General features: G+C 51.2%; 1 protein-coding gene across 1 annotated transcript in view; it reads right to left on the reverse strand.

The window, feature by feature from the left end:
- Nucleotides 1-1,296: 1,296 nt before the first annotated feature.
- Nucleotides 1,297-13,472, reverse strand: part of LOC308654584 (HAUS augmin-like complex subunit 3) — a 194,827-nt gene continuing 182,651 nt past the window's right edge. Inside the window, exons 22-26 of the mRNA XM_081304195.1 lie at nucleotides 7,640-7,750; nucleotides 6,991-7,069; nucleotides 3,798-3,865; nucleotides 2,985-3,046; nucleotides 1,297-1,609 (exon numbers count right to left, since the gene is read on the reverse strand). Coding sequence (XP_081160321.1) covers nucleotides 1,532-1,609; nucleotides 2,985-3,046; nucleotides 3,798-3,865; nucleotides 6,991-7,069; nucleotides 7,640-7,750 — 398 coding nt within the window. The 3' untranslated portion in view covers nucleotides 1,297-1,531. The remainder of the gene's footprint in view (nucleotides 1,610-2,984; nucleotides 3,047-3,797; nucleotides 3,866-6,990; nucleotides 7,070-7,639; nucleotides 7,751-13,472) is intronic.

The following is a 13,472-nucleotide window of genomic DNA, read 5'->3' on the forward strand; positions in this document are numbered from 1 at the left end:
CCCCCAATGCTGCTGTTTTTCAATAAAACCAGAGTTGAAGGAACCTGGCTCTGTGCTTTTGTGAGGTGGCTCCGAGGCTGGCGACGCTGGACTCCGTGCTGTTGGACTCCCTCCCCCACGGCTGGGCTGCCGCTGCCAGCTGACCCGGCCTGGAAGCAGGCCCTGAAAATTACACCTGAGCATGGGAGGTGCAGAGAGGTGACAGCTGGGCTTTGGGTGGGGTGGCCTTCCAAGCAGTCACCTCCAACCCATCAAACACTTGCCTCAGCTGAGAGGCGGCTTTGCGCCCCCTCCCCTCCCACCCTGGGGAACTACAAGCCACGGGGCCCTGCTGCTGTCTTCTGGCTCTGGGCCCTGGGCTGGGATCTGCATACCCTTGGGGTCTTGGCCCTTCTCCTGAGTCGGTAGCCCCCAACAGGTGAGGCCTCCTTGTCCTGGATTCTTCTCAGTCCCAGTGTCCCTGGCAGCCCGTGGGTAGTGCCACCATAGGCCTGGGCCCTGCCTGCTTGCCCTCTTGCTCACCCAGCACCTCTGAGGGACAGTGAGATCTGGATCAGGAGGGTGGGCGCCAAGGCCGTCAGGTGGGGAGGTGGAGCCCTAGTGTCCATAAGGGAGGGAGATGTCACAGGGTGTGAGGAGGGGCCCCAGGGGGCTGCAGGCAGCACTGGGGACCAGGGGTAACGAGCATGGTATGGAGGGGCACCAGGGATAGTGGGTGGACACAGACCTATGCTCAGTCAGACCCTAGCACAGGATGCCGCCCTGTTGGCAGAGAGACCCTGTAACCTGGAGGGTCCCCAAAACAGATCTCTGAGGCAACTTTTCATGGGGTTTCCTCCTCTCCTCTTCCCTGGCCCTGCCATGCCCAGCTCCCTGTCCTGGCATGGGAGTCAAGAGGAATCTGACCCTGCACATTCCTTCCCAGGAGGGCAAAACCAGGGTCAGGGGCTGCCCCCATCTCTGCCAGGGCTCAGGTAACACTCTGGGGACATCAGCTGCACTGCCGGCTGTGGGCCCAGAGGTGTGGGTGGAAGCCGGGCCTTCTGTCCAGAGCCTCAGGTGCTGTCCCCACAGGCTGTCTCCTTGTGCTAGTGCCCACTGGCCTGCAGCCTGCATCTGGAGCAGGCACCACAGGGCCTGAGTGGACAACCAACAGGGTTGGGCTGTGTCCAGGCCGCCCCAGTTTGGGGCCTCAGCCCTGCCTCTGGCTGTGGACATGGCCTTTCCTAGCTATGGGAAGAACTCACTCAGACCAGGAAGATAAGCTTCACACAAAGTGTTTACTCCAGGGGACATCCCAGCCATCCCAGCCCCAAAGGGTTAATGGGCCTGTATTCATCCAGGAGCTCAAAGTACTCGCTGGTGACCTTGGGAAAGGCCACACAATGGGCTGGTGGAGACCAGTTCCCTCCTCCTCCTGTTGCCCGGGGCTACAGACAAAATGAAGGGGAAAAATGCACAGGCCGAGGAGGTGCCCAGCGACCTGGGCAGCCAGACTGTTGCTGGGAGACTCGGTGTGACTCAGGCTGAGCTAAGAGTCCAGGGCCTCCTGCAGTGGAACCAGGTGTCCCCAGGAACGGCCGGCGCTCAGGCTCACCTTTAGGGGCACCTGTGGGTGGCAATCAGAAGTGAGCTCTGGGCCTGGGCTAGCTAGACGCCTCCCAGGTCCATAAGCAGAATGGAGGGGTCCACACATCCTGGGACACAACCGGACACAGCCATGGCAGCACCCAGCTGTGCACACACGTACATACCTGTGCACATGCACACTCGTCTTCCCAGTAACAGGTCCATACCACACACAGCCCCCTGCCCATGGTGACGCCTTGGCTTTGACAGAGATGTCCCCTAAGTCCTTGGTGCAGCATGCGGCCCAGCCTGTAGGGAGGGCCTCCAGGCAAGGTGCCCTAGGGTGGGCGAGGTGTGTCCTGGGGCAATCTGTGCCCATCACCCCCAGAAATCACCCAGTTGGGTAGGAGCCAGGGGGGCAGCAGACTCTTCATGGGTGGCCCTGATTCTGTGTGGACTCTCTTGCCCAAGGCCCTACCATAGCTACCAGCTGTAGCCCCAGTGGTCCCCCACAGCTTGGTGCTCTAGAAGGGCTCCTTCTGGAAGCCAGGGTGGGGATTTCCCGGCTTCCATCATCTGATAGCCCCACTCCTCTGCCTGCCCAGACACAGGCTTCTGTGGATCTACTAGAGGGCATAAGTTCCCTTCCGGCTGGGCAAAGTACCTGGGCTGCTTCTGGGTGCCCTCTCCTCTGAAGAGTGGGGAGAGGGGAGGCCTTGGTGAGTCCCTGAGCTCTGAAAGTGCAGTGGCACATCCTATGGGAGGGGGAGGTTTCCCAGGAGGGTCCCCCAGGGAGCTGCCTGCCAGCAGAGCAGAGGCTGCTCTGGGAGGAGGTCTGGTAAGGCCCTCTACAGCCCGTTCCACTGGGCTGGATCCTCACTAGTGACAGGAATGTGTCTCTGACCTTACTTGGGAACTCTGCAGACTTGGGACCCTGCCCCCGTGTCCTCATTACTCCTCCTTCAATTGTCCCCATCACTCTTGGGGAGCCTGCACTACAGTCTTTTCCTGGTGAGGACCCAGAATTGCCTCCAAGTGGTGCCCAAGCAGAAGCAGGCTGATACTAGGTTTGGGCATATTCTAGGGACATGCCTGGGGTAGGTGGGGGCCCCAGCACTTACACCCCCAGTAAGTGTGAGCCTCAGGCAAGAGGTTTGGACACAGGGGTGGTGGAGAGTCCCAGGCTGGGGGGAGCAGCTGACCCTCATCCTGGCTTCTCACCAGGCAACAGCCAACCACCCAGCAGGGAAGGGGGCTTCTTGGCAGCAGTCCTGGCATGCAGGGCAAGGGGCCGGTCCTCTGTCCTTGCCTTCCTGTGCCATGGTAGCAGTCTGCCACTCCCACTTCCACTCTGGGCTGATTCTTGACAGTGAGGGACACAGTGGGGAGGCTGGGCAGGGGTGTGCCCTTCTCACCTGCAGTTGCAGCTCCAGGTCCTGAATCTGTTGCAAGGACTCCATGGTTCCCCTGACAAGAGCTAGAATAGGAATGCAGAGCCATTTGAGCCTGCTCAGGCGAGCCCTGGCCAAGCTCCTCACCTCAGGGGCTCCAGAGTCACAGACAGGAAGCTCAGGCTGAGTCCCGCCTAGCACCCCTCCCCAACTCCCTAATTGTTTCCTGCATCCACAGGGTCACCCCAACTGGCTGGTCTAGGGGCCTTGATCCCCACATGGCTGCTGTGGCTGGTTCATGGCCCAGGATATAGCATGAAGCCCCTCAGTCCTGCCCTCCAGCCCAAAACACTGCTCTGCACTGACCTCCACCCTCCCCAATCAGGCTGGCCAGGTGCCGTGCTCCTGACTCCAGCTTTGGCCATGGCTCTGGGGCTGAGAAGAGGCACCAGCTGGTCACTCTGCCCAGCCAGAGCAGCCTGGGCACAGACCATGATCTCTGCTGCTCTTGGGTGAAGTCTTAAGTGACCACCACACCTGTGAGGGCAGCTTTGTGGTGCTGGCATTGTGACTAGCCTCAGGGCCTGGGCCACCAGCCATCCAGACCGTCCCCGCCAGGCAGCCTTGGAGGCCCAGCCTTGGTGTCTGTGGAATGCTCTGGAAGCTCCACTACAGCACTGGATGCCCACCTGGGCTTTTACAGGGTGCCACACCAAGCTGGGCCCCTTCCTGCTAGGGAAAGGGTCCATGGAAGGTCAGACAGAGGACAGGTTTCAAGAGAATGGCAGGTCTCTTTAACTGTGTGAGAGGAAGCATGTCTTGCTCTCCCAGGTTTACCTGTGAACTCGGGGACCTGTGTGTCTTCCACTTCAAACAGCAGCTCATCGTGAATTTGGGCAACCAACCTGGAAGGGGGCAACAATTACCTGGGTAGCTTAGACACTGCCTTGTGGGGACATGGGCTCATTCTCCAGGATTCAGGGAAGGTTGTCTGGCACTATATGCCCCCAAAGAGGTTGCCCTGTGGCAAAGTGGAGAGGACCCACCCTGGGCACTGTTGCCTGGGGTCACTTTACAGTCACCAGAACAGCTTCCAGGAGCTGGGAGAAGGTGCTGGAAGAGAGGGAGAAGGCTCCATAGAAGTGACCCTGCTGAGCTGTCCAGCCCCTGGCTGAGGACTGGCCCAGATGGAGAAAGTCTTCTTTGGGCTGGGGGTGGAGGCCCTGTCGTGGGTTAAAAGGTCAGGTATGGGGCCTGCTGTGAGCAGTGAAGACCCTCAGCAATGGGATGGGGCAATCTTTTAAAATTTTGTTTCTGAAGTCAAACAAATAAATACCCAACAAAATACATCAAAATTCAACGTGCAAAATTTAAAAATCTTTCCAAGTCCCCCCATTACAATGACAGGGGGCATCTGGGGTGGCCTGGCCAGGACTGCACATGCACTTGCCTGGTGACAGCGCCTGTGTCGAGACTCCTGGACAGCCTGGGTGCCTCTCAGCTCCACAGCCTGACTGATGGACCCTGAGCCCTCCAGCTGTGCAGGACGGGGTGGCCCTTCCCAGCAGCCTCAGCAGGGCTGCACTCTCCACCACAGGCCACGCTCCAGGGCAGCTTCAGCCCAAACCTCCTCAGCCCTCCCTGCATCAGTATGGACAGGAAGCCAGGACAGGCCTGGCAGGGGTTGGGGGTGATGAACTGCTGGGCAGTGGTCTCTGGCAGGTTTTACAGATTCAAGTGGAGAGAAGGGACAGGAGCATGAGTGCACAGGGCAAGGGGTGGAGTGGTCCTGTCCAAGCAGCTGGCTCCTACAGCTCCATGTTGGTTCAAAAACTGCACCAACTTCTGTAACCCCACATGCTCTTTGGAGGGCAGCACTGGTTGGCTTATGCTCCTCCGCAGACAGCTTCAGAATCCTCTGGGACATGATCCTCACAGCCCAGGGCTGTGGCACACAGACTCAGTGCAACGCCCTCCTGTGGATGGACAGTGGTGTCTGGACCTGCCCACTCAAGGAAGGGGCAATGGTGGAGGTGACTCAGGACAATCAGTGAGGGCCTGAAGCCCCCCGGGAATGATGGGAGGCACATGGGGCCCCAGTGTTCTGCCCTTTACAGCCTCAGCTTCCTCCTGGTGTGAACCCTGAATGACAGTGATCCCTTCCCATCCTGCCTCCCCTGCTGCCTGCGCTGCACCCCCATGTGGTACTGGAAAGTTGGGGCTGCACAGGGGAGCTGTATGAAGCCCTGCTGGGCAGCAGTCAAGGGCATGTGGTGGTGAATGCTGGCTGGGAGGAGGAGCAACTCTCTAAGATCTGGGCAGGAGGACTCTATCAGCACTCTGCAGCAGAGACTGTGGTGGCCGCCTCATTCTGTTCTCCTCTCTCTGCTGTTGGGTGGGTGGATATGGAGCTGTCTTCCCAAGCTCTCCCTTAGATGCAGTGTGCCAAGAACTTCTAGGAAGGCCCTGAAAGGGCTGCCTCAGCTCTTTTGGTTATCACTTTCTCCTCTGGCCTGGAAAGTGTTGTGGTGGTCAGAGCAGCTACCTCCATTGTGGCACCAAGAGGAAAGAAACCAGTAGCCAGAGGACCTTTAGTCCTGCTGTCCTGAGCTTCTGAAACAATCAGCAACCACTGTGTCCTGGATTCTCATTATGGGAGAAAAAGTCAAGTTGGGGAGTCTGAGCTGCTGTGGCTGTGCCACGTTCCTGAGGGCCGAGCACACGTCCTCATGGTTGAGCATCTGCAGACTCACACTGGGCTGGGCCATGCGAGTACTGGGTGCACACTCTGCAGGGCACCCTCAGCGAGGTGCACCTGCATTTTTTCATGCAGCCTCTGGTCAGAGCATGGACTCTGCCTTTCCAGGAGTCATACTGGAAGTACACAGTAGGGACCAAGAGTCTGCCAGGGTCTTTGGCTCCCTGGGGCTTACTTTTCAAACTGGCAGAAACCTCAGAAGAGGTGCTTGTGAATCTTTCCAGATTTGGCAGAAAGTTTCACACTTTTTGAAATCACATGGTGAGATCTGAGCTGCTGGTCTGGCAGGACCTAAGAATAGGTGTGGTTGTCAGTCACTCACACATCACCCTCACAGCATGGGATGGAGACACTGCTGCGTTTCTAACTGGAAACTGGGGCACAGGAGTCAGCAGAATGTGTGGCTCAGGGTGGATGAGGAGCAGAGGAACACAGGCTCAGACCTCCCATGCACGGGGTCAGGGGAGAGCGCTGCCTTTGAGAGAAGGTAGGGCTGCTGCATCTGCATCTGGACAGCCTGTCTGAGACCAGCAGAGGAGGCATGACCCACCTGGGCAGCCACAGTCGCACTTTGGCCTGCAGAGGCCACCCCACATGACCAGAGTGGATAGCCTAGGTCTTTAGGGTGGGCATGTAAAGTGAATCCCTTCTGGGATCTGACACCACCACCCCTCTGAGGGGATGATGTGGCTTAGTCATCTGAAGGGGTTCAGGGATTCTTGAGGGGAATCCATTTTCCACAAAGAGAGGGGATGTCTGGGTGGTCACCTGTAGCCATGTTCAGGCTTCAGTTGCCAGTGGGAGGCAGCTGGGGTGACAGTTCCTTATCCTCTTGCCACTTCAAAACTCAGGGCAGAGACAGACCTGAGAGAGTCGTGGCTGGGGTGACTGTAATAGACCTGCCATTGAGGTGCACCTGAGCATGGGTTCTGGGCAAGCATAGCATCCCCATGGTCTGCTGTGGGACTGTGACCTGACGGGATGTGGGAAGGGGCAGCTGCAGATGGGGCCTTCAGGTTGTGCCTCCCTTCAGGCCCTGAGTAGGGACTGAGGAGGGCACTTCTGCTTGATGCTGCTGGGCCCCAGCCACTAGAGGCCAGGCTATGAGTCTTGAGGGCTCGGGTCAAGGGGTCCTTTGCTCTGTGGTGGCTGGGCAGCCAGAATGGAGGTCCCACAGGTGGAGCAGGCATGGGGGTCTTGCCTAGAACAGCCACTTCCCGTCCAAACCCTGGGAAAGGCTGGCTAGCATGTGGCCTGACTGTCTTCACTGACCTGGCCGTCAGGGTGGGGGAAGTGGCTACTGCAGAGAAGATGCGGATCATGGCCATCTTACAGAGGTCTGCAGCAGAGCCTGTGGACACAAAGAGTTCTGTTTCAGGGCCCTGAGGAATGCGGGCAGCCAGTGTGGACCCCAGTGGCACAGCACTCCGTCACCTCTGCAGGGTGCTGCTCTTCTAGCTACCTGAATGCTCTGGCTAAAGAGGAAAGTGTTTCTGCAACTGGAGGCAAATAACATGTCCTCACTCCTCAGCTCCTTCTCCCTGTTCAGCACGGGGGTGTGGCTTTCGGGAGGCCTTGTTCCAGAGCCTGACCCTTGCCAGGCACTCGGGGGTCTGGCAGAGGGGTCCCGGGGACTGGGGACAGCCTTTCTGCCTTGATGCTCCTCGACTGGGTTTCCCACTTGCAGGTATGGGGGACAGTGGAGCTGGAGGGAAGAATCCTAATTATAAAGATGACCCTGTGACAGTACTGCCAGACCACCAGGTAGGGCTATGAGGTTCCTCAGGAGGGTTTCCAGGAGCAGTGCACCATGGTAGTCTGGAGGGTGCTGCCTGGCTCTGCAGCCGCCACATGCCCAAGGGACAGGGGTGCTGAGACAGGGCACAGGAGAGGTGGGCAGCAGCCGGCTGGGCTCCAGTACCTTGCACCATGAAGTTCACTGCCTGTCGTTCTGCTTGTGCCCGGAGCTGCTGGTCCCGTGCACGGATCCTGGGCAGAGGCCTCCTTCTGCCCATGATGGATGCCACATAGCCTGGTTATAGAAGAAAGCAGGTGAGAGACAGTAGCAAACAGCCATGCAGTCCTGGTAGGCAAAAGCCCTGTCTTGTGCTAACTCTGGCTTCCCCAAGGCACTTGGCATGTGCTTTCATGATGGGAGCGTGAGGACTGCCAAGGGACAGCCCTGTGGCAGGTGGCATGCTTCTCTACTCTTACTGGTCTCCAGGGTACCTTGTCCGACACAAGACAGGGACTGTGGAAATCATTCAGACACATGTGGGCCTGGGCCCTGCAGTCCCTGGACTGTGTGGTCATAGCAGGGTAGAGAGAGGAGGCCAGGGTTTGAGTCAGAGTCCACACCCCACATGAGGTAGACCCACATCCTCTCGGGCCTGACACTTAACATGATTTGGGAGCTCTCAAGAGAATGAGCATCAACAAGCTGTGCTGGGTGAGTAGGTACTTGACCAGTGAGGACTTCTGTTTTAACTGGATGTGGGTGACAAACAAATCCTCCACTTGTGAGAGTTCATAGGTCTGAGGAATGAAAGAATTCCCCACAAATACAATAATCATAACTTGGTTTTGGTGCTGGAGATCGAACCCAGGGCATGCTCGGTAAGCGCTGTACCACCGAGCCACATCCCCACCCCCAATACAATCATCATAAAGTGGCAAGGTACTGAGCACCCACACTATGCCAGGTGATAAGTGAAGTCTCTTTACAGCAACTGGCAGTCAGGACTGGGGAGTGCACTTTCAACCTGGCACAGCACTCCTTCACCTCTGCAGAGTGCTGCTCTTCTGAGCTACCTGAATGCTCTGGCTAACAAGGAAGGAGTTTCTGCAACTGGAGGCAAATAACATGTCCTCGCTCCTCAGCTGCCTCTCCCTGTTCAGTGCTGGGCTGTGGCTTTCGGGAGGCCTTGTTCCAGAGCCTGACCCCTGCCAAGCACTCGGGGGTCTGGCAGAGGGGTCCCGGGGACTGGGGACAGCCTTTCTGCCTTGATGCTCCTTGACGAAGTTTCCCACTTGCAGGTATGGGGGACAGCTTTGCATGCCTCGTGGTTTCTGACCAAAAGCTGGATGTGGAGATGATGCCCTTGTTCAAGAGTTTCCTGGCAGGCTTAAGTTGCTTGTAGATCCATTGGTTGTCTGAGGTCTGATTTTAAGCTTTGCTGGGTGGGTGAGTGGCCTCTCCATTAGGGCTCATTAAGATCTCCTGTAAAGTGTGGCCCTTTTGAGGTCTCTATTGAATGTTCCATGTATCCAGTATCCATTCTGGAAGGTCAGAATTCAAGACATCCCCATCCCAGCAGAGTCTCTGCTTGGGTCCCCTCCCACACTGTGGTCTTGCCTCTAGATGAGGCACTCACAGGACACACCTCATTTGTCTCTTCTCTAAGCAACCAAAGCAATATGCTGCCCACTGTTGGATATCTGGAAACTGTTGGTTCAGGTACTTCACCTAGTTTTCTAGTTGTTTTGGTGACTCCTTGTGGTCCAAAGTGGATGTCTCCTGATTTCACATACTTCATACCTTGTTTCTCCCCCAGCTGTGGTTTTTGGTACTGGCGATCATAGTTTCTGTTTGCATCTCAAGAGCCCTGGCCCTGCCCCTTTATGTTGGTACTCAGAGTGGAAGCAATGCTCTTGGAAGCCATCCCCATGTCAAAACAGCTGGCTTCCCTCCACTGCATAGGAAGGAGCAGGGAGCCATGGAATTAGCAGCACTGGGGTCCAAATGAAAGGAAGCTCCTTCTCCAACTGCCTTCTATCTAGGTTCCAAAAATAGCTGCAGTCCCTCCAAGGTCACCTGGCATGAGAAGAAGAAAGACAGAGGAACCTAGGGCTGAAGGGGGCAGAAGTCTTAGTCAAAAAGCAGTTGAGGAGAGTAATCATGCATGCCCGGAGGACAGTGATATGACCCCAATCTACCAACATGCGGCTTTCCTAGCCCACTTCCATATAGAGACAACAGCCAGGACCTGGAAGACTATCACCAAGGTCCCTGCAGGCTTAGTTACACCAGAGGTATCCCTGATGCCTGTTTCTCTTGATTCCTCTTTCACTCTTCCTATGACTTCATACCTCCATGTTCTCACCTCTTACTTCATAAACCCCACATCCCCACACCCTGCTCTCTCTCTTTGTCCACCATTAGAAATTGGAGACCTTATGCAAACCTACTATTTTATCATAGATATTAATTGAACACATTTCTGTTTATTGCTACAAAACTATACTTGTCTAAATAGGAGATATTTGATTTAAGGCTTCACATTGTTTGCACTGGGTGCTGTAAATATTGATCTCCCACTTAAAGGCGAGGTATTGGTAACCTGCAGAGACACTACAAAATTATAGGGTAAAAATTCTAATACCTCAGATCCACAATGACACATTGACAACATAAAAAACAAGGGAAGAAAGTGCCCCAAACAAACCAAGATGCTGCAATAATAGAATCCATTGACAGCACATAGATGAAATGTCAGAGAAGGCGTTCACAATGTACAAAATTGAAATGATCATCAAAGCCCAGAATGGTATAAGAGAGCAAATACAGGCAACAATTGATCACTCTAAAAAGGGATAAGAGAGTAAATGCAGGTAGCAAAAAAATTACTTCAAGAAAAAGAGATTCTGAAAAAAAACACACATATAAAAATCCTTGAAATGAGGAAACAATAAACCAAATAAAAAATTCAATAAAAAGAACCACCAACAGACGAGATCACTTGGAAGACAAAACCTCAGGCAATGAAGACAAAATATATAATCTTTTTAAAAAATTATTTTTATGTATTTTTTTGGTTGTTAATGGACCTTTGTTTTATTCATTTATTTACATGTGGTGCTGAGAATCGAATCTAGTGTGTTACACATGCTAGGCAAGTGCTCTACCAAGGAGCCACAAATCCATCAGCAAAACATACAATCTTAAAATAAAGTTGACCATACAATGAAGATGGTAAGAAACAGAATTTCCAAGAATTATGGGATAACATAAAAAGACAAAATCTAAGAATTATTGAGATAGAGGAGGCACTGAGATATAAACCAAAGGAATGCACAATATCTTCAATGAAATAATATTAGAAAATTTCCCAAACATGGATAATCAAACACAAGAGCTTACAGGACCCCAAATGTACAAAATTACAACAGATCCACACCAAGGCACATTATAATGAAATGCCTAGCATACAGAATAAGGATAGAATTTTAAAAGCCACAAGAGAAAAGTTTCAGATTACATATGGGGGAAACCAATTCATATCTCAGCAGATTTTTCAACCCAGACCCTCAAAGCTAGGAGACCCTGCAACAACATATCCCCAGCTCTGAAAGAAAATGGATGCCAACCAAGAATCTTCTATCCAGTAAAATTAAGCTACAAATTTGATGATGAAATAAAAACCTTCCATGATAAACAAAAGTTAAAAGAATTTACAATGAGAAAGCCTGCACTACAGAACATCCTCAGCAAAATATTCCATGAGAAGGAAATGAAAAACAACAATGAAAACCAGCACAGGGAGGAACAACACTAAAGGAAAAGCCAATCAATGAAGTGACCAAGTCAAATTAAAAATAAATAAATAAATAAAACAGGGCTGGGGATGTGGCTCAAGCGGTAGCGCGCTCGCCTGGCATGCGTGCGGCCCCGGGTTCGATCCTCAGCACCACATACAAACAAAGGTGTTGTGTCTGCCGAAAACTAAAAAAATATATATTAAAAAATTCTCTCTCTCTCTCTCTCTCTCTCTCTCTCTCTCTCTTAAAAAAAGAATCTCTGTTCTTAAAAAAAAATTAAAAAATAAAAAAAAATGACCAGGAATACAAACCATACTTCAATAATAAACCTGAATGTTAATGGCCTAAACTCATCAATCAAAAGACATAGACTGGAAGATTGGATTTTTAAAAAAAGACCTAACCATATGGTGCTTCAAGAGATGCATGTATACGAAAAGACATCCACAGACTGAAGGTGAAAGGGTAGGGAAAAACCTATCACTCACACACACCACATAAACAAGCAGGGGTTTCCATCCTCATATCAGATGAAGTAGACTTCAAACCAAAATCAGTCAGAAGGGATAAAGAGGGGCATTTCATACTGCTTAAGGGAATGACACATCAACAAGACATGACAATCATGAATATCTATGTCCCCCCAAATGGAGCTTCCATGTAGATCAAACAAACCCTTCTCAATTCCAAGAATCGGATGGACCACAGCACAATAGTACTGGGTGCCTTTAACACACTTCTCTCATCACAGGATAGATCTTCCAAATAAAAACTAAAGAAACCATAGAACTCAATAATACAACCAATAATTTAGACTTAACAGATATATGCAGAATATTTCATCCATCAACAATTTTCTCAGCAGCACATGGATCCTTAATAGACCATTTGTTATGCCACAAAACAAGTCTTAGCAAATACAAAAATAAATAAATAAATAGAGGTCTTACCCTGCATTCTATCAGACCATAAGGAAATGAGAGTAGAAATCAATTATAAAATTAAAAATAGAAGCTACTCCAACACCTGAAGACTAAACAATAAGCTATTGAATGATGCATGGAAAACAGAGGACATCAGGGAAGAGATAAAAAGACTCTTAGAGGTAAATGAGAACTCTGATATAACATACCAAAATCTCTGGGGCACTATGTAGGCTATAGAAAATTTCATTGCATTGAGCTCATTCATTAAAAGACTAAAAAGTAAACAAACCAACTGACATTGCATCTCAAAGTCCTAGAAAAAGAAGAACGAATCAACACCAAAAGTAGAGGAAGACAGGAAATGATGAAAATCAGGGCTCAAATCAGTCAATGAAATTGAAACAAAAGAAAAAATTGAAAAAAAATGACAAAAGCTGGTTTTTTGAAAAAAAAAATAAAATTGATAAACCGTTAGCCACTCTAACCAAAAGGAGAGAGAAAACTCAAATTACTAGAATTCATAATGAAAAAGGAAGCATCACAACAGACACTACTGAAATGAAGAAGGGGGCTGGGGCTGGGCTCAGGGGTGGAGCTGGTCTAGCACAGTGAGGCCCTGGGTTCGATCCTCAGCACCACATAAAGATAAATAAATAACATAAAAGTCTTGTGTCCAACTACAAATAAATGTAAATTAAAAAAAAAAACAGGTGGAAGACCTTTACAATGAAAACTATAGAACACTAAAGAAATAAATTGAAGAAGACCTCAGAAGATGGGAAGATCTCCCATGCTCTTGGATAGGCAGAATTAATACAGTGAAAAGGCCATACTACCCAAACTGTTATGCAGATTTAATGCAATTCCTATGAAAACCCCAAAGACATTCTTCATAGAACTAGAAAAAGGCAACCACGAAATTCATTTGGAAAAATAAGAGACCCAGAATAGCCAAAGCAATCCTCAGCAAGAAGAGTGAAGCAGGAGGCATCACAATACCAGATCTTGAACTACAAAGCAATAGTGACAAAGACAGCATGGTATTCATACCAAGTAGACATGTAGACCCATGGTACAAATAGAAGACACAGGGACAAACCCACATAAATGGTCATCTCATACTAGACAAAGGTGCCAAAACATACACTGGAGAAAAGACAGCCTATTCAACAAGTGGTGCTGGGAAAACTGGAACTCCGTATGTGCCACAATGAAATTCAACCTCTGTCTCTCACCCTGCACAAAAATCAATTCAAAGTGGATCAAAGACTTAGACACTAGAACAGAGAC

Source organism: Spermophilus citellus (assembly GCF_964194105.1).
Source record: "Spermophilus citellus genome assembly, chromosome: 8".
Lineage (NCBI taxonomy): Eukaryota > Metazoa > Chordata > Mammalia > Rodentia > Sciuridae > Spermophilus > Spermophilus citellus.